Below are 26,931 nucleotides of genomic sequence, written 5' to 3'. Positions count from 1 at the left end.
TTAACAATATTCACAAGGATTAGATAAAGTTAGGAAAAGCCTTTGTATTTATTGCTGATTGCAGTTATTTAAAGAATAAAAGTGCATTGGTTTTATCCTGGTTGATAGGTTGTTCACATGCTGCTTGTATTCAGTGTTTTCCGTGTTAGCATGCAATCCATGCAGCTACAAAGATCACAAATGTCTATCAAAAGCCCAGCACACACAACAGGCTATTTGTCAGACTGAACTAGTTAGACTGGTTCTTTCAAAAGGAGCTGTCAACCTGGAGTGAACGCAAGCCAACAGTTTAGCATATCATACAATTATGGAATTTATGGGAAGAACTGGAAGCAGCCCAAAAGCCCGCTGTGTGATGTGTGTTATTAAAGAGGTCATTTATTCTGCTCTTTTCTCACAATATTTAAATGTTCCTTTTTAATTACATACTCTTGGGCCTTTTCTTCACATCCTGAAGCATGCACTCGTTTGCTTCCTGTCATAACAGCAAATGGTGGATTTCATTATGAAGCTTTGCTTTGGATGCAATGGGGAATTTCGTAATTGTTATTCAAGTGCATTGGCCATCCCTCTGAGATTTGAGACGGTTCCCTTTTTGTTTTAAGTAATTTAATTTGTAATTGTAATTATTATGATGCAGGACCCATGTTTCTGTCTTTCCTGCAGCTTCATGCAGAGGAGGAAGTGGATACTCCTCAAATGCACGACAAACAGTCCGGCGTTTGTCGGCAGCAGCGGGTAGCCTCGCAGCTTTCACTACAGCGCTTATGCGAAATGACACAAATATTTCCACGGAGGACAACATTATGACATCATTCGCCCACAGCAACACGCTGGACTGTGCTGGCGTGCTGTAGCTGGTGGTCCGGGTGCTGTAGTGAAATACACATTTTGTTTTGCGCTGCTGGCACTCGCACAGGGGCCGGTTGTATGGTCAGTGGCGAGGCCGGCCACGGGCTCAGATCCTTTGAGATTACGGATGGGCTGCTGCCAATGCTGAGAGACGCTGCCAGGACTGCTCACTGTGTGTGCAAACAGCACACGAGTTTATCCAGCACCCAGGAAAAGTTGATGCTTGGAGGAAAGTTTATTATTCATTTCTACCTCTTTCTTACTTAACTTGGTAAAACTTCACTTTCACACGTCTGAGTTATAAGTTCCACACGATTGGCTCCGGAGCTGCTTATCAGAAAGAAGAAAGGTAGCAGATAAAGGCACCGCAGAGTCGTGAGGGATAGCTCCCACTCACCTTCTAGGAGAGCATCTTTCCCCCCATTTCTCATTGGAAAAGGAAACACAACTTGTATTTACCCCTGCGCTGCCACAACAGGATGCACGCCGGCAAATGAGCACGCGATCAAACAAAAAGAGCGTGCTCACACTTCTTACAGCCCTGCCTGGCTTTTATCAATTCTACTTCACCAAGTCTCCACCAGAGAAACAGCTGGTGTTCTGCTAAACACTTGTATCTGTGAGTCGTTCATCCCCGCCGAGCAACTTCTACACTGACAGAAAAGGAGGGAATGATTTAATATTGGATTCTGCATACGCAGTACATGATGAGCATATTTCCAAAGGAGTTATGGCAGATATAAATCAAAAGTTTGTTTGCAACCCTCATCCGTTATGTTGAAAAAGGAGCCGGGGATGCTCATGCAGGCTGTGGAATACATATTAAAATGGAGAAATATTTCTATCCTCGGCACTTATATATTCAAAAGAAAGTGCTGTCCCTTTATTTTTAGAGCATCTCAGTACATTTGCAGACAGATCATTACGCTACCTCCGACTGCCATGGGATAGATGTGTTTGTGGAAGTGATGCCTGAAAGCACACCTGACCCCCATGTCTGTTCCCCGGGTCTCTAACAATATGCCTGTGGGTGTGCAGAGCAGGGAAAAAAGCGAATAAAATAGGACAGAATATGAATTTACTTTAGGTCTACTGTTTGCTGGGCTAAACAGCAGTTTTAATTTTAAGTGTAATTTGTTTTCTAGCATTTTTGTTTGCTGTTAGCATCAGTCATTAAGTATGCATGCAAACATTTTATTAACCCATTAAAATTAGAAACTTCTGGGAAAATCTTTTTAAAATCTATCATATGCAACATAATGAAAGCTACTATTTTAGGAGGTATTTTGCTGTATTAATTAAAAAGTTTTCAGTATGCAACATCAATTTAGCTAAAATATAAATCCTACTGATTTATCATAGATTACCTCGTTAGAGATAGAAATTAACCTTCCTAAACTTTTTCCCCCATTGATTCTGTTCATCTTACCAGTTCAGGCTCAGAAGTGGGATGGACCCTATCCCAGGGCAAGAGGCAGGGTACACCCTGAACAGGTCACTAGCCTGTAAAATAGAGACACAGACTACCTTTCATACCTGTGGGCAATTCAGTGAATGTATTTGGTGATTAGACTCCTATGAGCCATCATGGCAGAACTGAATTCCAGCAATGATGGGATTTAAGACACGACACCACAGAGTCTAGACCCTGGTGGTGGTAAAGATGAAGACTAAGGCTGAGGTGTCTGAGGTGGAGATGGGGAGCAGGTGGGTTGGATGAAAGCGAGTGTGAAAAGCCGATTTAAACCACGCAAAGCTGAGACTGATTCGCTCAATGAAGGTGTGAGAGAAGATGATTGGACTACAGTATTGAGACTGACTGCGTGGGAAAGTGGCAGCAAAACACCGTGAAACAAGTGAGAGCCTAAAATTAGAGAATGCATTTGAAGCACTTTATTTTTGTATGTGCAGCATTTTTACTGAGATACTTGAACGAGGACAACTTTTAGCCAATCAGTAATCCAGATTTGCACCACAAACCTCTGAAGTTTTCGCTGTCTAAACCTCAAACATCAGCATGTCATCTGACACGTTATACAGGTAGGTTTCCTTTCTCACAACAACAAGAAGAAGAGAAAGTGTAGTCAGTTGAATCTGATCGGCTCCATGTTGGATTTATGGAGCTTTGAGCTTCACAGACACTGCTATGGATGCATTAATAATGCACTGAAAGTACTTACATGTTGTATGCATCCAGTCTGTCACTTAAGCTTTTAAAATCTTCAGGTTTTCTTTTGGAAGCAGAAAAATGTTTCTTGAAACTCACATGTTTCATGAGCATTTTCACTTGAGAGTTTCGCTTCTTGTAGACACGTAGCCTCACTCCTGCTTCCTGACCCCAACATGTCAGTTATCATCTCTCACAGCCCCCCAGAGACACAGTTGAACCAACCTACCGGCCACTGTGGTGTGCTGCTGCTCTCTAACAACGCAAACTGTATAACTATAAACTGGCCATCCAATTGCTGTTTTCCAGGCTCTCTCTTTCCATTAATAATGAATAGAAGTCATTTCTCGTTGTGCTTGCTCTGGCAGCATTGCAGGGTTGAAAAATACTCCCCCCCTCCTAATCCTGCACTCTGACTTTAAATCACACACAGTAGAGTTGTGAGCGAAGCTGATTTTTGGATCATCTCAGAGCAAACAGAGAAGTGCAAAAAGGGGTTGGCTAAGGTAATCTAAACCATGAGACAGAACAGGTGGATGTCAAAAGCACAGTTATCCTTTGTAACCCAAAGTCCTTCTGGAGCTCATGAAAAAGTCAGCATGCCTGGGAGGAGATTTTAAAATTTTTATACTTTATTTAAAGATTTATTCTGGAAAAAGCATTCTAGAGCGGGGCGAGCGGGGAAGGGGATGAATCAGAGGTACTTCCCTACCCGCTGTCGGGCCTGGATGAAGAACACGACCTGTGAGTGCGATACATAACTAACGTTGTCACCGAGAGTAATCTTTGAATGTCGGCACTTCTGTCCCACTCCGGATGTTCCTTTAAGGTATTTTCTCAACACTGAATTTGTTCGGCGTGTTGCAGTGCAGTGATGCGGGCAGGGCTACATTTGGTAAGGCCTGATGTCAGCGAGGATTCTGTGAAGATTTTTTTTGCCATTTTTTCCTCAGCTTTTCTCCACTTTTTCCTTTACTCTTTGTTTCCACATATCACACTCCAGCACATGGTTGTTATGTGAAATCTTTTGTTTATATACTGCAGGATCGCCGCCGACTTTCGCAGCACTGTATTAACAGCAGCATGAATTCTAGGGCGGTCTGCAGGCACATTTCCTGTTTTCTGTTTGTTTCACACATGGCTTGTTTTTGTATTTTCTTTTCGACATCACCCACTAACGCAGACACATACATAAACACACACAGAACGGGCGCACGTATAAACTGGTACGGACATGAATGCAATCGTTAATCTGTTGAAGGGCAGATAGACTTTGGTGTACAGTGCTCGGTCTTTTGAGGTACCATTATTTTTGCCACGCTTCATTGTCCTCTGCTCTCACGTGTGTTTCACTGACAACTCGCGCAGAAACACCTGCAACTACAGTATCTTCCGATCTCAACGTGGCAATTCTCCAAAGTCATTTTCAATTATGCTTCAGTGGATTTCGCATTAAAGGAGAGAGTGCAGCCGTTGCCTTAGGTGAAAACATGGAAAGAAGCGAGCATTTGTGTGCGCGTGCCATGTTTTCAGCGTGAATGTGTGTGTGTGTGTGGAAGTTTGCACAAGAGTGTAGCTCGGGGTGAGTGTATATTCCATAGATAAACTCCTTGACAACTTGTACATTATGACTCTCCTCGCTGAGATATGCTTTGCTGATGGAAGCAGTGATTAAAAACTGCTGGATGCTTGCTGCCTCTGCACAAGACGTGCTGCAATACACTCTTCATTCTTTATTCTCTTTTAGAGCTCGTGTAATATCACCGTTTTTATTCACCGGGCACGTAGCAAAAATAAGAATGACTTTATTTCTTCTTCCGTGTCTTGACTTCAAACAGTGTTTGTTGATGGAATCCAGTGGAAAGTTTTACGTTGATTTCATTTATTATACAGTTCAAACTTTATCCCCCACAGTGTTGTGTTATTTGCAGGTAAACACCATCCTGTGCTTAAAGCACAACTTTTTCTTCCATCTGTAAATGTGGGCTCAGATCTATATTTCAAGGTCTAACTGGGTATCTCTATATAATCCATTTATGTGATGCAGCTTTTTTTTTTCCTACTTGGAAATATAATACTTCATCTCCTCACCCTACACTGAAATTATTTAAAATAAACAAACTTTAAGTATGGTTGTATTAAATGATCAGAGTTCACAGTCTACTTAAACCTTCTTTTTTGGACTCTGACTTTCGGTTTCGTGCCAAACCTGGTGGCAATTTGTAAAAACTAACTGGAGTATGAGAGCTGAAAGAGCACCATAATTTCTAGGCATTGTCTGATTCTTATATAAGCAAAACTTGTGACAGAATCAGAATGATTTGAAAAAGATGATGTCAAAACATTTAAAATGCATCTATGTGAAGGTTCTCAGTCATCCAGGTCATCGTAGTCAAAGGAGCTTGCAAAGAAAAGCGTCTGGACTTCTTTAAGTTGCTTGAAGACGTTTCACCTCTCATCCGAGAAGCTTCTTCAGTTCTAAGGTCAAATGGTGGAGAGTCCCAGATATAAACCTAGTGGGAGTTTCCCCCCACAGAGGGACAAAAGGACCCCTGATGATCCTCTAATCGCCTGAGCCAAGGTGTGAAACTGGGTGTGGGTCCCAATCAGCCAGAGTTTCGGGTGTGTTCATTGTGAAACCTGGCCCCACCTTATCATGCGAATTCCTGAGGTCAGATGGCCCAGGATGTGAGTGGGCGTTAAGGCGTCTGGGAAGGATCTCAAAACTGGATTATAGATGGCAGAGAGTTGGTGTCGTAAACCACCGCCTCTGTTCAAAGATGGTCGCTCACAGTGGACATAGATGCTTCTTTCACTCCTCTTTCAAACCATCTGTCCTCTCTGTCCAAAATGTGAACATTGGCATCCTCGAAAGAGTGACCTTTGACCCTTAGATGCAGATGGACTGCTGAGTCTTGTCCTGTGGAGGTGGCTCTTCTGTGTTGTGCCATGCGCTTGTGAAGTGGCTGTTTGGTATCTCCGATGTAGAGGTCTGAGCATTCCTCACTGCACTGTACAGCATACACCACATTGTTAAGTCTGTGTTTTGGCGTTTTGTCTTTCGGGTGAACCAGTTTGTGTTTGAGTGTGTTGCTGGGTCTGAAATACACCGGGATGTCATGCTTGGAGAAAACTCTGAGTTTCTCTGATACACAGGCTACATAGGGGATGACAATGTTGTTGCGTCTGTCCTTCTTATCCTCCCTCGCTGGTGTCTGATCTTCTTTTCTGTGCCTCTTTGCTGACTTTAAGAACGCCCATTTAGGATAGCCGCACGTTTTGAGTGCTTCCTTTACATGTGTGTGTTCCTTCTTTTTCCCTTCAGGCTTAGAGGGAACATGTTCTGCCCGGTGGTGTAGGGTCCTAATTACTCCAAGTTTGTGTTCCAGAGGGTGATGGGAGTCGAACAGGAGGTACTGGTCCGTGTGTGTGTGGATACAATTTTATATAATCAATTTCAGGGCAGCATGGTGGTGCAGTGAAACTGTGGTTAGCACTGTTGCCTCACAGCAAGAAGGTCTTGGTTCAAAGCTGCCATTTGGCCGGGCTAGGGTTAGCCCAGGGTTTACCCCCCCGCTCTTTGACAGCTGGGAGGCTCCATCTCAACCCTGATGTGGATGACTGGATGAATGGTATATGTAATTATATACATATGTGACACCATGATTACATTCAGTATCAAAATTATTTTGCAGATTGTCTTGATGCATGCTCAATCACACCGAAAGGTTCATCTGGATGTTTTCAGAGGGAGAAACGTTTCGACACTCGTCCAAGTGACTTCTTCAGTCTCAGCTGACTGCAGGTTTCCAACCTTATAAACAGTATTTTGCATAATAACTGAAACTAGCTCACTGAATGAACACTGGGCTTTGAGGTCATTTCCTTGATCTGATATGCAAATTCTCATGACCATTGATCAACAACCACTGATCAAAGACCACTGATCAATGGCCATGAGTACCATTCAGAGAGTTGAGGGAATGGCTGCAATCACAGCATTGTAAGATGGTGACAGATGTACCCTTAGGCCCCTCCTCGATTCAGAGATGGTCTTTCCCTTTTCACATAAATGGCCTCCTTGACTCTGCGCTCAAACCAGCGTTCCTTGCTGTCCAGGATGTTACATCCTCATCCTTGGAAGAGTGTCCACTGGCCTGTAGGTGTAAATAGACTGGTCTTTAAGGTTGGGGAAACCTGCAGTCAGAATCAACCTTTTGGGATATATTTCCTTTGCTGACTTTACAATGTTTGTTTTTTGTTGACATTTTCAGAAATGTAGAAACATAATTGTATGTCTTTTGGTTAAGACACAGTGGTGTGGAGTGGGGCAGGATAATAGAAAAACATTAAATATGCACCAGCAAAAAGCCATTATACAAGCTGCAGCTTCTGTTTCTGAAAAAAGAAACAAGTGGAAATATGATAAAAACTGCAGTTCCTTAAATGGTTGCTTGAGTCTGATTCCAAGAGTGAGTCAATCCCCTAGACCCCCATGTTAAAAGACCCACCTTTACAGCAACATGAAATATGTTTAGAGCTTGGTACAAAAATAGCTTTAGCCTCTCTAGCTAATTACTTCTTCATAACAACGTTGTAGTGGGTGTTTTTTTATTTTTTATTTTTTAAAAAGCTCATCCACTTTAGTTTTATTAAAGCTTAGAGTTGGATCCACATGAAATAAAAACAGCAGCTCACAAACTGCAGAACTTCCACCTTGGTACGTGGTAGTAACATTTCACACCTTCACCACAGTTAAACCATCAGTATAGTATCTGGAAAGGGCTGAAAAGATGTGAAACTATGTATATATATGCAGTAGTGCCTAATCTGAGACACAAGCGATATAATACATTTGCACAGATACATCCCTCGGTGCAAACATCCAACATGGAGTATGAATAAAAACACATAACTAAATAAATTGCATGTGTTGTTAAGCAAACTAAATCTATATTCTATTTTTAAAAATCTGCTGATTCACAGACTCATTCCAATTAACTCTATGATACATCTCAACCTTCAGACTCTTGGTATGCAGCACCAATTATCACTGAATTACAGTTTTTCCCCCTGACTTTGTTCTCTTTTCCTTCCCTTGAGGATTACATATTTTTAGAACAACTTAATCTGAAATGGTTGGTGAGGGAGGCTGCTTTAAATGAAACCAACATGGCGAAGACAATTGTAGTTACCCTAACGCTGAAGTATGACAACAGTGTTTCTGCCTGAATTCTGTCTGGAGCGCCTGCTTAGTGTTTCGGATTAAAGCGCGTATTAATCCACTGGTTGACTGAAGCAGTCTTGGCTCCAAGAAACAGACTAATTGCCTTGGGCAACTCATGCATCCATTTATTTTCAGTGCTTGCTTCTTCCTGCTTGGCCTAACTGTGAAACTTGAGCCTTTTTTTCCATGTCTCAGAATAAATGGCAAACAAATACCCAGGACAGGTCGCCAGTCGCTGCAGGGCAATCGCACAGAGACCTTTTGGTCTACAACACAAGCAGTTCTGACCCAGGGCTCATTGATCCTCAATTCATCTAGCCGTCTATACTTCTACTGTAGGTTAAAACTGGGACAGATATCTTTGAAACACACTTTGATGACACTGAATCCCGACCTGTAACCAATAAACAACAATCAGAGAAAATTAGCTAGACAAACGACATTATTTTGATGCACAGAACAGCAACGTCACAGAACAACATGTGACTTAGGCATGACGATTGATGAGACCAAGTCTGGGTGAGCTGGTGTTGTCCATCTATTTATGCATGAAAACCTCACCTAACTCTAGCACTTCTTCCTCCTTCTGTGGTCTTTTCAGTCTAAAGCAGGAACATGTGGCAATGTTCCTGATGTTGTGAGATTCTTACTGCCAACTACAGAAAAAGCTCCAGCTGTTAATGATCTGTTGCTAACTGTTTTTATTAGTCTTTACTTTCTTTACAGTGTCCAAGCCTAAAACATCTGTATAAACTGGTGGAAGTAATCTTTATGTCTCACTGGGAATAAACTAGCTGCTACCTACAGCACAAAGACTGAACAAGCTTTGGTGCAATCGCTGTCTTAGTCTATCGTAGCCATACTTTGTTTGCCTTAATTATGATGTTTTATAGCACCACAGTCTCCCATAGGACTTCATTAGGACTCAAATCTGGTGAATATGAAGATCAATTGCCCAGAGAATTCCTTTAATCTCTTGACTGTCTTTGTTGTCAGTGTGTATGTAAAATCTAGATGATTGGGGGGAAAAAAAATCAAACTTTTCAATGAAATTTCTTTTAGTTTTAACCTATAGAGAAAACAATTCACCTGAAAGTCAACAAAGAAGTTCCTAAAAAGCAGGTTTAGCTCAGTGGCCTGTCTTTGGAGTGGAGGTACATTAACCAGGGAACCAAGTTCTCATCTCAAAGCATTAAATACTGTGTTCCACAGATACTTACAAGCTTTCCTTTGGTCTCAGTGGGTTGATACACCTGCAGCATCAGCAGCAGAGTGATTTGATTTTTGAGTACTTATGAGATAATGTTAAGTTCTGGGGTTATTATTAGTTCATCTTAGGTGTTATCTCCTCGTCTATGTAGGTTCCCCATCTGTCTCTCTCCTCTGTGTCCCTCTCCCTGTATCTTTTGTCAAGCTTGCGACAAAATTGACATTGCAATAACAAACTCCACACATCCTCGACACATCCTTGGGCCATTTAAAAGTGGTTGCGATGCGCTCAAAGACATTAAAGAAAGAGTCAACCTCACTTTCTCTGAAAGGTGGCACTAAAGCAATTTGCTTGCTTGCATCAAACTGATCAGAGGAGAATGAATCAGGAGGTTTACTCACAATTTTACTCACTGGGGTAGAGGTAACAACGCGTTGTCTGGAGGGATCCAGCTCCATAGCCCTTATGCGGAGATGCATAAGCTCAACTTCTTTGGCTTTAGCCTCAAGCTCCACCTCTTTCAGGCGAAGGGCGAGCCTGAGATCCTCCATACCCAACCCTGGTAATTGTCCAACTGGGCTAACGTTTGGGACCTGAATGGCAGCAGGAGCCTCCGCCCCTGGTGTCATCCCTCCACTGGCAGCTTGTGGGATGGTTGCAGCAGCTTCTGCTCCCACATCCACCACCAAACCTCCAGTCGCATCAACCGGCCGAGGTTTCAACTTCGCAATTACCCCTTTATCCAACAGCTGTGCTGTCAGACACTGCTTAATTTCTGCCTTTTAGCATTCAAAGGCACACTAACATTAAACAAATTTGCCACCAACAACAAATCTGCCTTTGTGCATTGATCCAACGTATCCATGGTGGGTTGTTGTGCAAAATCATCCACGTCAAAAGTCATTGTGGCTATTTTACCCCCAACACTACAAGAAAACTGCCAACCAAAAACTGTAGGCAACCTACAAAACACAATGAGCAAAAAGAATGGCAAAAGAAAAGAGCGGACGAGCCCCCACTTTGTTACCCCCCAGTCTAGGGGTACAGGAACGTAACATAAGAGTTAAAAAAGGAAGTGACCCCGCCCTGGGCCCTAAAACCATACACAGAAAAAACTATTTCTTGGTGAACGGTGGTTTATTTGTGTACACTGAAAATGAAGCTCCGGGGTGAACAAAGGCCAAAATAACAAACAGAACAAGCTAAGTCAGGAGAGGTGCTGCTTTCTAAAACCCTATGTGAAACAAAGGACAAATGCCACACTTAACTCCCTCACTGAAATAAAAAGGAGAAAACAGTACAAGGAAAAATAATAAGGCAGCTCACCCTATCTGTTTCAGTGCTATTTACAATGTGCTATTTACAAGTGAAAGCTAATGTACACACTATATACAAAGCTCGGTAAGTCACAAGAATCTCAAACATAAAGGTCACAGGTTTTGGAAGCCAGGGTCAGGTCTGCTGCTGCCGCTGGCAGTGGCTGCCCAGCACAACTGCTGGTGAGGGATTCTGAAAAGAGCCACATGATCAGGAACCAATCAGCCGCCGTCAGCTTTTCCAATCAGGAACCTGCAGAGACTTAAAGACAGAGCACAACAAAAGTACACAGCCGGCCAACAGTGTCCCAGGTCTCTCCATGTTTCCTGTTTTATTTTGAAAGTCTTGTGTTTCCATGTTCCGTGTGTTTCATTTTATTTCCGCAGGTATTTCCACTTCCCTCGTTACCCTTCTGTGTATTTACATCCTTTGTCTCCCTCTGTCCAGTGTCAGGTTGTCTGTTTGTCTCATGTCATGTACTTCAAGTCTCAGGATTACTTTCATGCTTTGGTTCAGGTTCATGTTTCTCATCACAGTTTGTTAATTATGATATCAAACAAAAAACAAACAGCTCAGTTTTTCTTATACTTATTTTTGTTCTCCCGTGTCTGCTTTTGGGTTCACACCTCAAACACATCGGCCATCCGAGCCGTGACATCATCATTAGGGAGTTGAAGGAATGGCTGTGATAGCTTTGTTTGTCTTTTTGGGGGTTTCTGATTTACTTTGTTTTCATTGGCTGATTCTTCTTCTTCTGTCTCATCTCATTCAATCCTTACCATCTCTGTCCATCACCCCAACCTTCTGCATGGCCTCCTTCACTACATCCATGAATCTTCTTTGTGGTCTTCTTCTTTCCCTCCTGCCCTGCAGCTCCATATTCAATATCCTTTGTCCAGTATATCGACTATCCCACCTCAGCCTTGTCTCTCGAATGTCATCTCCAAACCTGAGCTGTCCCTCTGATATACTAATTTCCAATATTGTCCATTCGGGGCACTCCCAATGAAAATTTTAACAGCTCTCGCCTCCTGTGCTTTTGTTAGTTTCACCGTCACCAATCCATGCATCATAGCGAGTCTCACTACCATCTTGTAAACCTTCCCTTTCACTCTAGCTGCTAACCTTCTGTCACAAATCACCCCTGACACTCGTCTCCACCCACCCCACCCTGCCTGCAGTCTTTTCTTCATCTCTCTTGTGCGGTGTCCTCGGTTTTCGATGATTGGATCAAAGTGTTTAATCTCGTTCACTGTCACTATCTCTGCTCTTTGTATCTTCACTGTTACAGGTCACCTATTAATAACATTTTACCTTACTGTGGTTTAGGTTATAACGCACCATTTCAAAACATCACACTGAAAAATTAAACCTAGCAAGTGCTTTTAAATGTAAAAGGGTAACAAGAGGTTAACAGCTTCATTAGACCACCAACCAAATGAAGCTTTATTCCACAGCTGCTCTAAATTAACAGTATTGATAATTAACACTTTTTATATGTTTCTTTAATGGTTAATCCACCACAAGCTCTTTAATTAAAGATGTTTTTTAATACTAAATATTTATTAAGGTTCACTGTTTTAAAAAAAGGATGAAAAAAAAGAGTAAAACACATTATTATTTGTTGATTAAGAGGCCAAATTACAGGTATTTCTTATTTCTGATCACTAAATGAGTTTAAGTGGTTGAACATTTTGATTAATTTTGGCTTACTAAAACATTTGTGCTTTATTTATGGTGAATTGGGAGTTAAACAGCTGCCTTGCTTTGGCCATAAACACAGTATGTCACAGCATAAATGCAAAAGAGCATCTTTTTCTTAGTTTTGAGATGTGAGCACCTTTGAGAAAACAGCAATATTTGACTATTTTGAATAAGAACTGGCTTGAAAAGCCAAACACAGGTGAAGAGACAATCTCTGTATTTGGTTTGTTCTCACAATACGCATGCTAGGCCCCTCTGGCCCAAGTACATTTGGATCTGCTTTCTTCTTTTCACACACATCCTCTTGAAACACCCAGTGAGGTTCATGATTCTTTGTATTTTGTGGCTAAATTGCATTTGCAGTGACACGCTCCATCATCATCATTGAGGAAGCATCAGACTTTTGAGCTGGGGCTTGGATAGCGGTGGGGGTTAATGATGGGAATTTCAGCTCTGGCAACGGCTCTGTTTAGTTCTTTCCGTGGTCACCCAAAGTTCCCTTGATACTATCCAGAGAGTGAGCTTGTGTCAAGGACCTATGGCGAGAGCAGAATTGGCTTTGTCATGCCCCAAGAGTCTGTCCCTGGAACAAAAGACCGCAACAATTCAGACAATTGCAGTGGAAATGTCTGCGACTCATTCAGGCGTCTCTACCTCTGACCCTTCAGCACTGCATAGAACGCTTCGGTTCACCAGCGCCGAGAATGTTTTTCGAGCGCATCAGTCAGTGAGTGTTCCGAGTCTTCGGGCTTGATTTTGCTGCAGGGTTCTCTGCTGAGAAACCTTTTCCTATTTCTTGACTTTCTTGCTCTCTGAGGCTTCTGTGTCTGCGTTGGACTCATTTTCTGAGGATAACTGAGTTGTTGCCATTTGGCTTTGGCAGCCACCTGATGATGCTTTTATGTTTAGACCCTTGATGAATATTGATTTGGTGTTTTCAGTTCTTGCCGGGTCTCTTTGCTGTTGTATATGTGCATGCATACATTCACAAACAGATTGAACTTTATAGCAAATAACGCAGTGTCAGGTTTACAAAGAGTCGGATAGTTTTTTGTTTTTTCCTTTGGAACTGCACTGCAGCAGACTTCAGTTTCCTTTAATTCCTGTATGCTTCAGGGTGATGTGCTTTGTTTGTACAAGCTTGAGAAACTAAGATGATTTGGTTGAAGTTTTCATCCTTCAGTCTCCACAGTCTTTGAAGTGCATGGCTTTTTTCTCTGTCTCCCCAGAGCACGGTCAACCGTGTTGTACACCAACGCTGAATTGTTCTGCTTTACTGGCAGCCATCTGGCAAAACCTCACAAACATTCCCTAATGCAATTTCTGTCTGCCTTTTATTCCAGTCATTTGATGTTCCCACACTGTGATCCTCAGCACTGCATCTCTTTTTATGGCTCTTTTAAAAAATGGAAGGACTTCACTTTGTGACCTCCACTTTGTGACTGATATAGAAGATTCCATTTCAGTATTTTCCAGGATACATGTTTGCCTGGCATACTTAGAAAATCTGGGATTTTCTTTTAAAGCTTTAAAGTATAGAGGCTGACAGAGGCCTTGAATATTGTGTAATCGATTATGCTCTCACCAGTATAGTAAGTCTGTTTAGTCAGACTTACAGAGAATCCTGCACTCAGGAGAGTCTGATGTAACATCCTGAGTCAAATCTGCCTTAATCTCCTTTACCGATAGTCACAAAAATATCCCAAGCTGCTATCTTTCACCACAGGCCTGAAACAGGCATTAATTCCACAGAAACTGCACGACTCAACAGAAATGGAAGCAGGTGTAAGAAAGAAACTTATATTGTGCTTCAAATTGAAAATTTGTTGAACATTCAAAATAGCAGCAATAGGCAGTAGTTGTCTTTCTTTCCTGGATTCCCATTAGACACCGTCTCTGGGACTATGCCTCCTTTTTCTTTATTTTTCTTTTCTCATCTTACCAACAGGACGAAACAAGACGTACAAGCTTCTCGGTGGACTGAACCAACAAGGGGAGGGGAAACCAGATTAAAACAAGTGTTTTGAAATCCAGAAGTTCAGATAAATATCACAATCACATTAATTATCTTCAGACTTTTACTGAACTCAAAAGCTGGACGCAGATTTCATAAAATGTCATTTTCTAGCCAAGAAGAATGAAGTTGTTCAACCAAAAGAGAATTGGCAATTTCGAGTGTCTGTGGTCTTGTTACTGCTCACGGACCTCCATCAGCTCAGTCACTCGTGAAACATCAGGGAGTGTGTTTATAGGATTGGGGGGGGAAGGAAAATGTTCCTTTCAACCCATTTGCCCCCACTGTGTTCTCCATCTGATCACCTGCAATAACAACCTGTGATACAAAACATTTGAACACAGCTCAAACTCGTGTAAGGCACCGCAGTGCCGGAGACTAATTGTTTTTAGGACACGGTGAAAGCAGCTTGTGCTTTAGTCAGTTCAATCAGGGAATGGAGCTTTGTAAATGTGCTTGTATAGTGCATGGCGGGTGGGGGTGGGGTGAGGACTGCCCTGTTACACCAAAGTTACCATTGTAGACTGATATTAACTTTTTTCCCTTTAATCTTAAGTTACTACAAGGAAATGTATCTACTTAACTAGTTATATGTATCTAAAGTTTCACCACCTCAGTGATAAAATACAAATTCTTCAATGTATAAAAGTATCAACCAAGTCTTACACGCCTATGGAAATTATTTTATTAATAAGATGATATGGTATGGTTAGCGTTAGCCAACTGAAACTCTTTTTTTAATGTTACATGGAGGCTGTGATTTATCTGAATAAAAAGAATTTCAGTTTCTATACATAAATGAGGCTCTTTTTTTCTGCATTGATATTAAATGCTTTTACTAGACATAAACAATGAGGTGCAGTATCTTGTAGCATACCTGGACAGGCTCAGTCTCTAAAAAAATAAGCAAACTTTGTTTTACTTCACTGAATGTTCACCTTCCAATAGAGCTCAACTCCATGGTTGCAGCTGTGTTGCAAAAGGCAAATAGGAAGCAGCGTGTCTCCTCAGATATGATCCTTTTGGGCTATCACTGCAAAGGATGGCAGCTGGATTCATCTTGCTGTACAGATCTACTTTCATTATGACCATGCTGAAGGTGATATCTGAGCCAACGCTAGAGTGAAATCTATAAAATCCATCATTAATGGGTCATTTTTTCCTCAGTTCCACATACTCTACATCTATACAGCGCTGTGAAGATGCATTTGCACCTTTGCATCTTTGTCACACAAGTTTTAATTCAATTCAGTTTGTTTTTATTTATATAGCACCAAATCACAACAACAATGATTTATATTGTAATGAAACAAAGAAGAACCCAACAATTACATGACCTCCTGTGAGCAAGCACTTGGCGATGGTGGGAAGGAAAAACTCCCTTTTGACAGAAGGAAACCTCTGGCAGAACCAGGCTCAGGGAGCTGGTTGGAGGGAGACATAATCAGTGTCATTAGGTCATGAAACCAATGTTAACGACAGACAAAGATAACCTGAGTAAACACAAAATGCAGTTGATGATTCTTTTATTGAGGGAAAAAATATCCAAACCTCTTTATTAATTCATATCATTAATTAACTGTGATTTCAAACATGTTTTTAGAAAGCTGACTGACTTAGAGGTGAACACGTTTGAAAGGCAAGTGTAAGGTTTCACACGGAGATAAATCCCTGCATTCAGTTCATCTTTGCGTGATATCAAAATTTGAAATCAGTCTGATGACCTGAATGTGTGACAAATATGCAGAAAAGAAATCAGGCAGGGACAAAACAAGGCAGAAGAGGCTTCACATCTATGGAGAAACAAAATGTTCTCAGTGCTTTCAAGTAATAAATAAATTCACAAGTATTAAATACAAGCAGCCACTGAAGAGAATCTTAGACACAATGTGGCTTTTAAGCCGGACCTCTATAGAAACAATATAAGTATTAGGTCTATTTTAGTGAAACAACACAATGCAGTAATTGATGTACTATGAAATGTAAGCATGGATAATCCTCTCTGCATCACTGAGAATCCTTAAAAGTACAGCTCAGGTCAAATTGGACTTGTCAGTTCCTGAACACTTAATGTGATTAGAGGCGCAAGGACCGGCCAAATTTGGCTGAAAACACACTCTGAGCCTATAAGAAATACTTTCAGTTCGCCTTAATTTAATTGCACAAAATGTGATTGTGCTTGTCAAATCACAGCAGGCAGGACCTGCAAACTTAATTTAACTAAAATATAAAATAAATAACTCTTCTCTGTACGTGCTATCTCCTAGACCAGGGGTGGGCAACTCTAGGCCTCAAGGGCTGGTGTCCCTGCAGGTTTTAGATGTGTCCTTGAACCAACACAGCTGATTTAAATACCTAAATTAGCTCCTCAACATGTCCTGTAGTTCTCCAGAGGCCTGGTAACAAACTAATCATGTGATTCAGGTGTGTTGACCCAAGGTGAGATCTAAAACCTGCAGGACACCGGCCCTCGAGGCCTGGAATTGCCCACCCCTGTCCTAGACCCCTGCAAAAGATTCACCAAGGTAATCTTGATGGCAGGGCCATTCGATTTAATGAATTAGGCAGCATGCAGACTTTTCATGAAAGGTGGTTCTAATGAGTGTATTTTGTGTGTACATAGTAAAAAGCATGTGCCTTTAATTTATTATGACACATCTTAAGAGCATTAAACGAGGATTAAAAAAAAATTCTCCTTTTCAGATGCGTTTGGTTCCAACTTTGTTAACATGTTACTGCCACTACATTTCAATAACGCAGCAGGAGCGTATAAAACCATCCACCTGTTCATTTGCATGAATGGCATATAAACAAGTCAGGGGGCCTTGCAATCAACACATTGCTCAGTGGCCCCATCAGTGGTGAGAAACATCTCAGTGCATTTGTCGCTGAAACTAGGTTTTATCCCAGGTTCAACAGCAGTAAGATACATTTTCTAACATTTTAGGAAACTTGTGAAACCAGCACATTTCAGATTTTTGCAGTTTTTGCAAATCTGAGAAGTGCTGCATTAAAACGCTTTAACCAAAGGGACACATTTTTGGTACCTGACGCTATCTGGTTGCTAGAAAGCCTCAAATAGTTCACTAATCAAGTCAAAAGTCATTCAGGTCTGAGCAGGCTTCAGGTTTGTGTAGGTCAGGGGTTTCCAACTCCAGGCCTCAAGGACCTGCAGGTTTTAGATGTGTCCTTGATCCAACACAGCTGATTTAAATGTCTTGAAGTCCTCCAGGGGTCTGGTGATGAATAACTCATTTGATTCAGGGTGAGATCTAAAACCTGCAGGAAACCGGTCCTTGAAGCCTGGAATTGGACACCCCTGGTGTAGTTAAACAGGCCATGTGGAGATCAAATGATGTATTGTATTTTTCTTTGGCGTTTTTGGCTTGCTGGTTTGTTGAAGTGTTGAAAGAGATATATTTTATTTGCCATCGGCATATCATGGCTACAGTGAAAACCCCCAAGAGTTGGTCATTAGCATGCAGACAGGGGTGTCCAACTCCAGTCCTCGAGAGCTACTGTCCTGCAGCTTTTAGATGCATCCCTACTCCAACACAGCTGAATCAAATGGTTGGGTTACCTCTTCGGCATGCCATCAAGTTTGGCAAAGGCCTGATAACAAGCCATTCATTTGATTCAGGTGTGTTGGAACAAGGATGCGTCTAAAAGCTGCAGGATGGTAGCTCCCGAGGACTGGAGTTGGACAACCTTGCAGGAGTAGAACATGAAAGGATGGAGACCCTGATTAAGACCTAAAGACCTTAATACTCTCACAAGGTCTCAGTGAGGACAAATTCTAGTATCCTTCTTTACAGAAAGAAGCTGGATTACAATTTTTCCCTTTCAGGATATAGTTCAGAGTAACAATTGGGCATTCCTGTATTCTGGACTCTAAATTGCTGTCAAGTTGGAAACGCTGTATCCCTATTTACATTTCCCATCTATGAACTGGTCTAAAAGTACGATGTGTGTAGCTTTCTTTTGTCATCTTGTATAATAATCAGCTTATTTTCCTTTCATAATAATTAGCCTTCTTGTACAGAGCGTGAGTCATCTGGGAGGTCACAGCTAATCGTGATCTGACTTTCTCCTGTTGGCTCATCAAAGATATTATCAACTTGCATTGAGATGCCTAGACGATGATGATGATGATTGCATGCTTGGTGTGCGCTTATACCAAGACCAGCGTGCTGCATGTTTTAACGTTACTTATGCATTCTCCGACGGTGGAATACAGAGTCTAAGCACATAGGCTCACAGCTCACGCTCCAAATCAGGATCATTCTCAGTGCAACACTTCTCCCCACACCTCACCTTAATATGCTGTGGAAACGACGCTGTCCATCTGACTCATTATTGTGCTTTGTAATCATAGCACCTGCTGTGACTCTCAGGCATTCTGAGATGAATTAGAATGAGAGACATCTCTTTGCAATTTCCTTGAAAGCCCGTTCCCGCTGAAGGAACACAAGCTGGACTGAAAAAGGAAAGAATCTGGAAATAGGTATCATCTTCACTTTCCACATAACTTGAAGTAGACTGCAAATCCAAACGGGAGATATGCCGCAGAGGTGTGTGGGTGCTCCTTTCCCCACAGAGAGAAATCCGGGGTATGAATATAGCTCCCACGAAAAAAAAGAAAAAGCCAGAACAGGGCTGTAAAAGCTGTAATATGCTACTTGAAGGCGGATTTGGTAGTTACTAGTGATGATGGATTCATGTGGAGTTTCTAGGGACTAGGCTGGCTAACAGGCTCATTCCCACTGTTAAATTATTAAAGCTGGAGGGTTCAGGAACATCCACATGTTTTTGCACTCGTCATATTTTATTTCATAGTAGTCATCAGGAGAGAATTAATTATTTATAGTGCCAGGTCCCTAGACGTTTTTGAATGGATCATTTTCGTTGGCAGCTATAGATGATTGGTTAACCTTCTCTTGTTCTATTGCCAGAGGTTTCGGTCCAGCACAGAGCAGCTATATAGAGTGGCATACCGGCCTTTATCCTGCATGTTGTGTTACCATTGTGTGTGATATCGCATTCCTTTTCATCGCTTGCAAATTAAATTTATTTGACACGAATTGCTCAATGTCCCAGGAATCCTTCATCTGTTTGTTTACTCATGCATTCAAACTTCCAGTGGGGTTATCCACAGCAGTGTTTTCACGCTTCCGACGGCTTCTTCTCTTTCAGATCCACCGATTACGGCTCCACATATGAGAGAATGAATGACAAAGTTGGATCCAAGACTGTCCTAAGTTACTTATACGTCTGTCCGTCTAACAAGAGAAAGGTGAGACGTTCATTTATCACAAAAGTTGCTCATCAGTGGAAATACTTTGACATGTTTTCCTTTAATGAATTGGGTATGATTACATTTGCACAGGCCTAATTCCATCAGTACAACCTGAGCCATGTCATACTCATCAGTCTGCTCTCCCGAGAGCCTTCTTTTCAGAGAAAACTATTTCTATTCACTAAATAACTCTAATGTCTATTTTGCCCGTTTTATTTTGGTTTCAGCACTGTCAGTGGAACTTAAGACAAATTTTAGTAAAAACATTGTAATTGGCACGATTACTTTATTTCTTGCTTTGGTTTTTTGTTTTCAAAGCACATTTTTTAGGAAAAGCCAATAAGAACAGGGCACTGAGACTCACAAAGATGATTTATTTAGAACAAATATGAAATTCTGACTTTTTCATCACTACAACGCAAAACTCTGAATAAATAAACTATCAAATCCTTTACTCCCCATGAAGAAATATCATGTTTATATTGACACTAGTTAAAATATCTATTAGGATTTCTATAGCTACAACTATAACATCCCAGTTGTTGCACCCATATTTACTGTCGATTTAAGTACCTGACTGCAGCTTAGAGACTCATGTAGAACTGAGACCACCGAGCTGTGTGTGTTGTGCACTTAAATAAATAAGCTGATCTGCAGGGAATTTAAACACATCATGGTCACATTTTGAATCTAACCGGATAAGAATTTATTGCTTAACAGATTAACGTGCAGGTCGCCTGAAGACTGTCCACGACCTGTTTAGACCTGGTAGGGTTAGGGCCACATCTACTGCTGTTTGGCAAACCCAAATGGAAATATTATAACAGAAGAACTTTGAGGAGACGCGATCTGAAAGGTACCATCATAATTGGTTGTGTGATGGATGTTTAGAGGTTAAGAATCTGTATTGAACTTGACAAATCATAGTTTTAAGCGAATCAGCTCATTTTGAGGCTTTTCAATGGGAACATCAGCAGAAAGTCTTGAGGTTTATTGACAGAGACAGAATACAGACAGAACAGGTCTGTTTGGTAAATGAAAGCAGTGTTTATCTTTGGAGCAGCTGCCTGGTTTATATGACATACCTCTGTGGCTTTTACAGGTAGGATTAAATCAGTGCTCATTGCTAAATGCTGTGTTTACAAGTTGAGGTATTAAATAGAATACTAGGTAACATAGGTTATTCGATATTATTATTATTATTGGCATCTGAAATTGAAAATCTTATGTGAGTTTGCTTGTGGATAAAATCGTCTGTCTATTAGTTAGGAAACTATGTACAGTGAGTCCTTGCTCTATAAGAATGTTTCTGGCAACAATCTAAGTGGAATTTTAAGAATTTCAAGCCCCCAAAAAACAAACCCATGACCACTGCCAGCTGCCAACCATCTGCCAGTGTTTTTCAGTTGCCAGAGAGTTCTGTCAAGCATTGATTTTTATTGTTTTCTGATAATCTACGAATATGTTTTTCTATCCATCTGTCTAACTCCAGCTAAAATGAAATGTGCTAATTAATACCCAATCATTTAGGGTTTTGGTCATTGTTCTATCTTTAGGGTTACAGGTCATGTCTGTCAAGCAGGAGGGATATTAAATCCCTACACTTTTATATTGAGATCCAAAGCCTTTAGCATCAGGCTGCAACTCTGATATTCCCTCATGTGTTGAACATCACGCATCTGGTGCTCCAAGCAAAAATTTGATAGGCAAGTGAAATCATAGCCAAGAGTGTGCTCCAAGCAGCAAAGCTACAGTCGGAGTCTCTTCGACCTGTAGCCTAAAGGGAACCAGAGCTGTTTCTGAATCCATGTGTTTTCAGTCAATTTACAGTATTCTGTACATAAATATATATCGACCCAGCTCTCTCGGCACAACGCGGCAACTACCGTATGCATATGGCAAAAATAAAGTTTGGAAAGCAGTAAGATGATCAGTTTATCTGGTATTTATGGCCGGGGACAATAATGCTGTTTACGTGGAGCTCGACGGGCTGTTAGCTGGAATAACAAGTCACACTTTGGAGTCGCAGGTTAGTACAGATAGTTAAAGTATGTTTTATGTGAGTCATTATTTTGTTTATTATTTTTAATAGTATTGTACAAGAGTCCTATTGCCTTTTATGCCTTTTTGCAACTGTTACAGTATGAAGAATAACATTTTAGATTATTTTCCATCTAAGATGTGAAATTCAAAGTAAAGACATCGACAGAAAGTGTGGTTCAATTATGTAAGGTCTCTTTTACATAGACTGTCTAATGATTATGCATGTAGAACTTCACATTATCTAAAGAGCACCACTGCACTATCATCACTAGTCATCTGAAGGTACTTTATATTATAAGGTAAATATTATAAGTCAGCTGTTTGCTGGTGGGCTCCCTCCTGCAGCTGAGAACATTGTTAAGAAGGTTAAACCTAAGCAGGAAGGGTTTGGCCTTAATAACAGTCATAATAATACTGACTTTAGAATTCAAAGGTTGCACGTCGAGTTGAGAACTCTCTGTAGGTTTCACACTGTCACAGTGTTTATATGTTAAATCAGTTGTCGCTATAAAATATTCACAAAGGCTTCTTTAAATGCCACCCAGGACCGCCGAGACCGTAGAACTGAAAATTGTTTTCTTTAAAACATTTAAACAGTCAATTCAAAGTAAGTTTAGTCAGAACTGAGATTTTCCCAACAATATGATTACGTATCCTTGGAAACAATCCTTTTGTCTACATTGGCCTACTTGGTTAGACTCATGTGCGGCACAAACCAAAGCGTGACGACAGGCCGTGTGGAGAACGTGCTCGTTGTTGTGGAGGTGCTCGGGCTCATCAGCCTCACTATGCCAGGGCCGAGCCAAGGTACTGACCCTGAATACGTTTGCGTGCCATGGGAGTTAATAGGATCTCTAAGAGTGTTGAGCTAAACCACGTGAAGGTGAGGAACAGATCATAGCCGATGCTGATTGCTCCTCATGACTCACTCCTCCTCTCTGTTTATGTGGAGAAAATTTAATTCCACATCAAGGGCATAGCAGAAACGTAGTCCCTCAGGTTCTCTCTCTCTCAGGTTGCTGATGTGACACACTTTGTGTTATTCGGCTTACGCGAGAAAAAGAAAAAATAACACGTGTACTCATGTAAACAACTGATATTAGTCCTTGTTTTTTTAATGCAGGTTTGTAACGGCGTACGTTGGAAAAAATCTAGCAATAATCCAAATGTTTTCCCAGTTTCATTCTGCCTGTGGGCTGATTGCCTCTTCGACCTCATCTATGGCCTAATTATTTTGGTTTACCGTCGTGCATGTATGAAAGTTTGCCTGAACACTTGCTTTATTTATCTTTTGCCTCTTGCATCCGAGTCGTCGTGTTTAATGTCTGCCCGTGTTCTATAAAAAAGCCGTCTGGGTGCCCAATCAGTCACTGTGAGATACAATCGTCTGCTGCCCTCTGAGATATTCCTTCAACCACAATAAAGGCGCCATTATATGTTAACTGCTTTTGTTTTTTCTTTTGTGCTTACATTGTTTTAGAAATAAGGTGAAGCTGTGACCTTTTACAAAGTCACATTATAGATTTGAATGATGGTAATGACATTTAGTGCAGATCGCTGAAATTGACAGCTGCCATGAATCTTCTTGGCTGTATTCTGATGCTCACCATGTGCTAAATCCTTGATCAAACAGCTCATGGATTACGTTAAATTAAAAATAAGGACGTGCACTGTTAAAATGCCATTGAGGAAGCGAGACAGTGAAAACATGATAGCTAAATGTTGGCGATTAAGTCCTGATCCATGCTTAATGAGCATAGTGCTGCGACAACTGTGTTAAACCCTCCCGTCAAACAAAGACTAAGCTCAATTGATCTGGCGTGATGCGATTCATTTGCTGCAGAGAGTCTCTTTTCCTCCCTCTCTGATCCATACCTCCACATCTCATCATCCGACAGCTGCTGGCTTCCGTCTTGGTGCCATAGCCCATGCACAACTCAACGGCAGGCTGATAAAACACAAAGGTTATCCCTCCGACCTTTATCGATTTCGTTTTGTTACTCTCCTCACTCGCCCACTTCCTCACCGAGGCCGAGTGGATGCTGTGAGGGAAATCTTAATCACCTCTCGCTAATGCTATCGGTCACTGGGATTTTGGAAGTGAATAATTATTGTTTGAGGCTGATTGTTTTAGTAGGCAGGAGAGAAATTGGCTGCTGTTCCATTTCCCGCCTTTGTATTGGCGTTGAATTGGTTCTGGGTTCTTTCTAATTGCAGAGGTGACAGACAGAAAGGGCTTGTTACGATAATGTCTGAGGTTGGGAAGTAATGTGGTTGTTTTTGCACGTACAAGGTGGTAAGTGAGTAATAGAAATGTGAAAATGCTTTCTGCGACTGGCTCCCGATAAAATGAGAGGCCCGTCGTGAGCCTCTCTGAATCAAGGCTACAGGAGAGATGACCTAAAATGCTGCAATTGAAAGCTATAGTTGAGTTGTACCAAGAATACGTGACGCTCGTCGCTCAGCTCAAAGCTCGAGCTAAAGACGAGGGTAGATTTTTGTATGAGACATACAATGTGTTCAGACAGGCTTTTCTTTCCTTTAACTGAAAGTCCTGACAGGTGACTGAAAATGTAAAACAGACTCTGCTGCTCACAGCAACATGATGAAATATGATTACTGCTTAAAAACTGTAAATTACATCCGACAAGCCCCAAAGACTGTTGCAGATATCAGGAGGCCTTGGCATTAGACAGTGACAGGTAATGAATGGCAAGATTGGCGAGCCCGGGCCAATGAGAAACCCAGATTGAGAAAGTGCTGCCTGTTTATTGGTGCTTAATGAAAAACAATTTATCTAAATCACCACCGGGGAGGGTTCCCGGTTAAAGCTCTGGAAAGAAGTCTAGCTTTTCTGTCAGTGACAAATGTGCTGTTGTTTTTCCAATTCAAATGGAATTGACGAGAGAAAACAGCCGTTTGGGCTGTGAGCGCCATCGCTACCCACCGTTCCACCACACAATTATAGTGGAGGTGTGGGCATTGTAGTGTAAGCCAGATAACAGACTAAACACTGCGAGAGAAACATTCAGAGCTGCACTACCTCATGTTTTAATTTTAACGAGAAACACGGTAGATTGGTTTGTACTCGGCTCTCTGAGAACGTTGGAGTCAAGCTAATTTTTCCTTTTTATTTTTTACTTTTGTGGAGCACAGATTAGCCTATTAACCCCGTTTCCAGCTGCAACACGGGGCGGCTTTCAGAACCAGGTGACCAACAGGACCAATAAGCAGTTAGCTGAGAGGCTATGTAAGCAGAGGCACTAGCAGTCAGGCAAACAGTGTTTTCATCAGGATGTGGTAAGAAAAATAAAATAGGTTTTTGGACTTACCAGTTCAATTTTACTGTGTGTGTGTGTGTTAACAAATTAGCAGCCGTTTCTTAAAGGTGAGCTATAAAACATTTACTGCAAACTGTTCGGCCGAGAAATAATAAATATTACAAAGACTTGCATGTTGCTTTACATATTAGCAGCATGCAAGTCTTCGCAGCCAAGCAAACAGTATTAATAAAGACATTAAAGATCAGATGCACAATATTTTCTTCATCTTCATTGTACTGTTGAAACACCCCCGATACCTGTGATGCCGTTGTGAATGCTTTCAGTGGGTCCTGTGGGTTACACAATGATGCCTCAGACTAGGGCTGAACGATTATGGAAAATAATCTAATTGCGATTTTTTGCCCCAATATTGCGATTGCGATGCGATATGCGATTATTTTTTAAGGTCTTTGTCTTCTGTATTATTAAACAAAGACAAGCAATACATCATATAGTATGGCCAATACTATATTACATTAATTTTAAACTGTTCTTTCCTGGAAGACAGACCTCTGTTATGATGACATGAGGTGATGCATGAATTGATGACTGACATTTTTATTTAACTTCTTCAATCACAACAGTATATTTGAACATACACAATAGTTTATTTTTAGCTTACAAACATCTGAGCATAAAGTGCTGACAAGGAACCCTGGTGTAAACATTAAAATGAAAGTCAGTACAATGTGCAGATTGCAGAAATATACATAAAAAAAATCAGTGGCTTTACCACACTCAGTTTTTTGACATCTGTGAACTACTAGACAGTCATTCAATTAAAAAATAATATTAAATAAATAAAACTAATAAATAAAAAATACACACATCTTACTGATCTCTGCAGTCAGTAACATTACACATAAAGTGCAAACATAATAGCAATTGTATAAACACACACACAAACATGCCTTTAAAGTTTAAAGGCGTGAAATTGGACGGTCTAGTTCTGATTAGCGTCACCGCTGTCTCGGTGGAGTTTAATAAACTCGGCCGTCTGCTTCTTGCTATCTAAAATATAACCAGACACTGGTGTAAATTCTCGACTGTCTCATACTTCTGTTTAATAAGTTTTCTGTTTGACGTTTAGTCAGCTGTGTGAAAACCAAGGAGGAACCCACCCGGGGGATTAATAAAGTTTTATTTTATCTAATCTAATAACTTTAATCTCAGCCAAACCGATTTACTCACGAACAAACAAAACACTGAAAAAAGCCCAACAATAACATTTTTAGGTTGTCTAAGTGACTTATATATTACGTTTAACCCGAGCAGCGAAACTCCGCGGTGATCTGAAAATGATGTGCCGGGAGTTGTGCCGTTCTAGCTGTCGAGCTGGTGGGTAGCAGACGCCTCTGAAAACGTCGAAGCACTTTTGCAAATATGGGATATCTTGATAAACCGAGCAGATATTTGATGTTTACACAACTACTTTCTCGCCTGAAAATATGTTAAAAGTTTATTTTGTGACCCAGAAAGATTAGTATGAGTAATTTTAAAACTTAGTAGCGGCCGCCATTGCTGGAAACTGGAGTTTGGCTGGGCCGCGCTATGAATTCTGGGATATGGTAGTAATTTGGACAGCCTTATAATCGCAGTATAATCGCAGCCTTTGCGGTTAGAAAATTGCACTTGATCATGTCGCGATATTATCGCAAATGCGATATATCGTTCAGCCCTACCTCAGACCCCACAGGCTCTTTGTTTTCATGGGAGTACTGCATCAGCGCAGAAATGTTGAGGTGGGCTGTACGTATCAAATGAGCAATCCACACCAA

At 41.1% G+C, this 26,931-nt stretch overlaps 1 protein-coding gene across 1 annotated transcript in view; it reads left to right on the top strand.

Annotated features, from left to right (window-relative positions):
• Positions 1-26,931, top strand: part of sorcs3a (sortilin related VPS10 domain containing receptor 3a) — a 241,215-nt gene that overhangs the window by 105,583 nt on the left and 108,701 nt on the right. The window contains exon 3 of the mRNA XM_086297093.1: positions 19,685-19,784. Within this exon, the coding sequence (XP_086153219.1) occupies positions 19,685-19,784 (100 nt within the window). The remainder of the gene's footprint in view (positions 1-19,684; positions 19,785-26,931) is intronic.

The sequence above is a fragment of the Aulonocara sp. 'chitande type north' Nkhata Bay genome, linkage group LG6 (genome assembly GCF_057382095.1).
Source record: "Aulonocara sp. 'chitande type north' Nkhata Bay isolate Kocher_YH1m ecotype deep benthic linkage group LG6, A_spYH_male_GT1.1, whole genome shotgun sequence".
Classification (NCBI taxonomy): Eukaryota; Metazoa; Chordata; class Actinopteri; order Cichliformes; family Cichlidae; genus Aulonocara; species Aulonocara sp. 'chitande type north' Nkhata Bay.
This window is presented reverse-complemented; position numbering and strand designations above follow the sequence as displayed.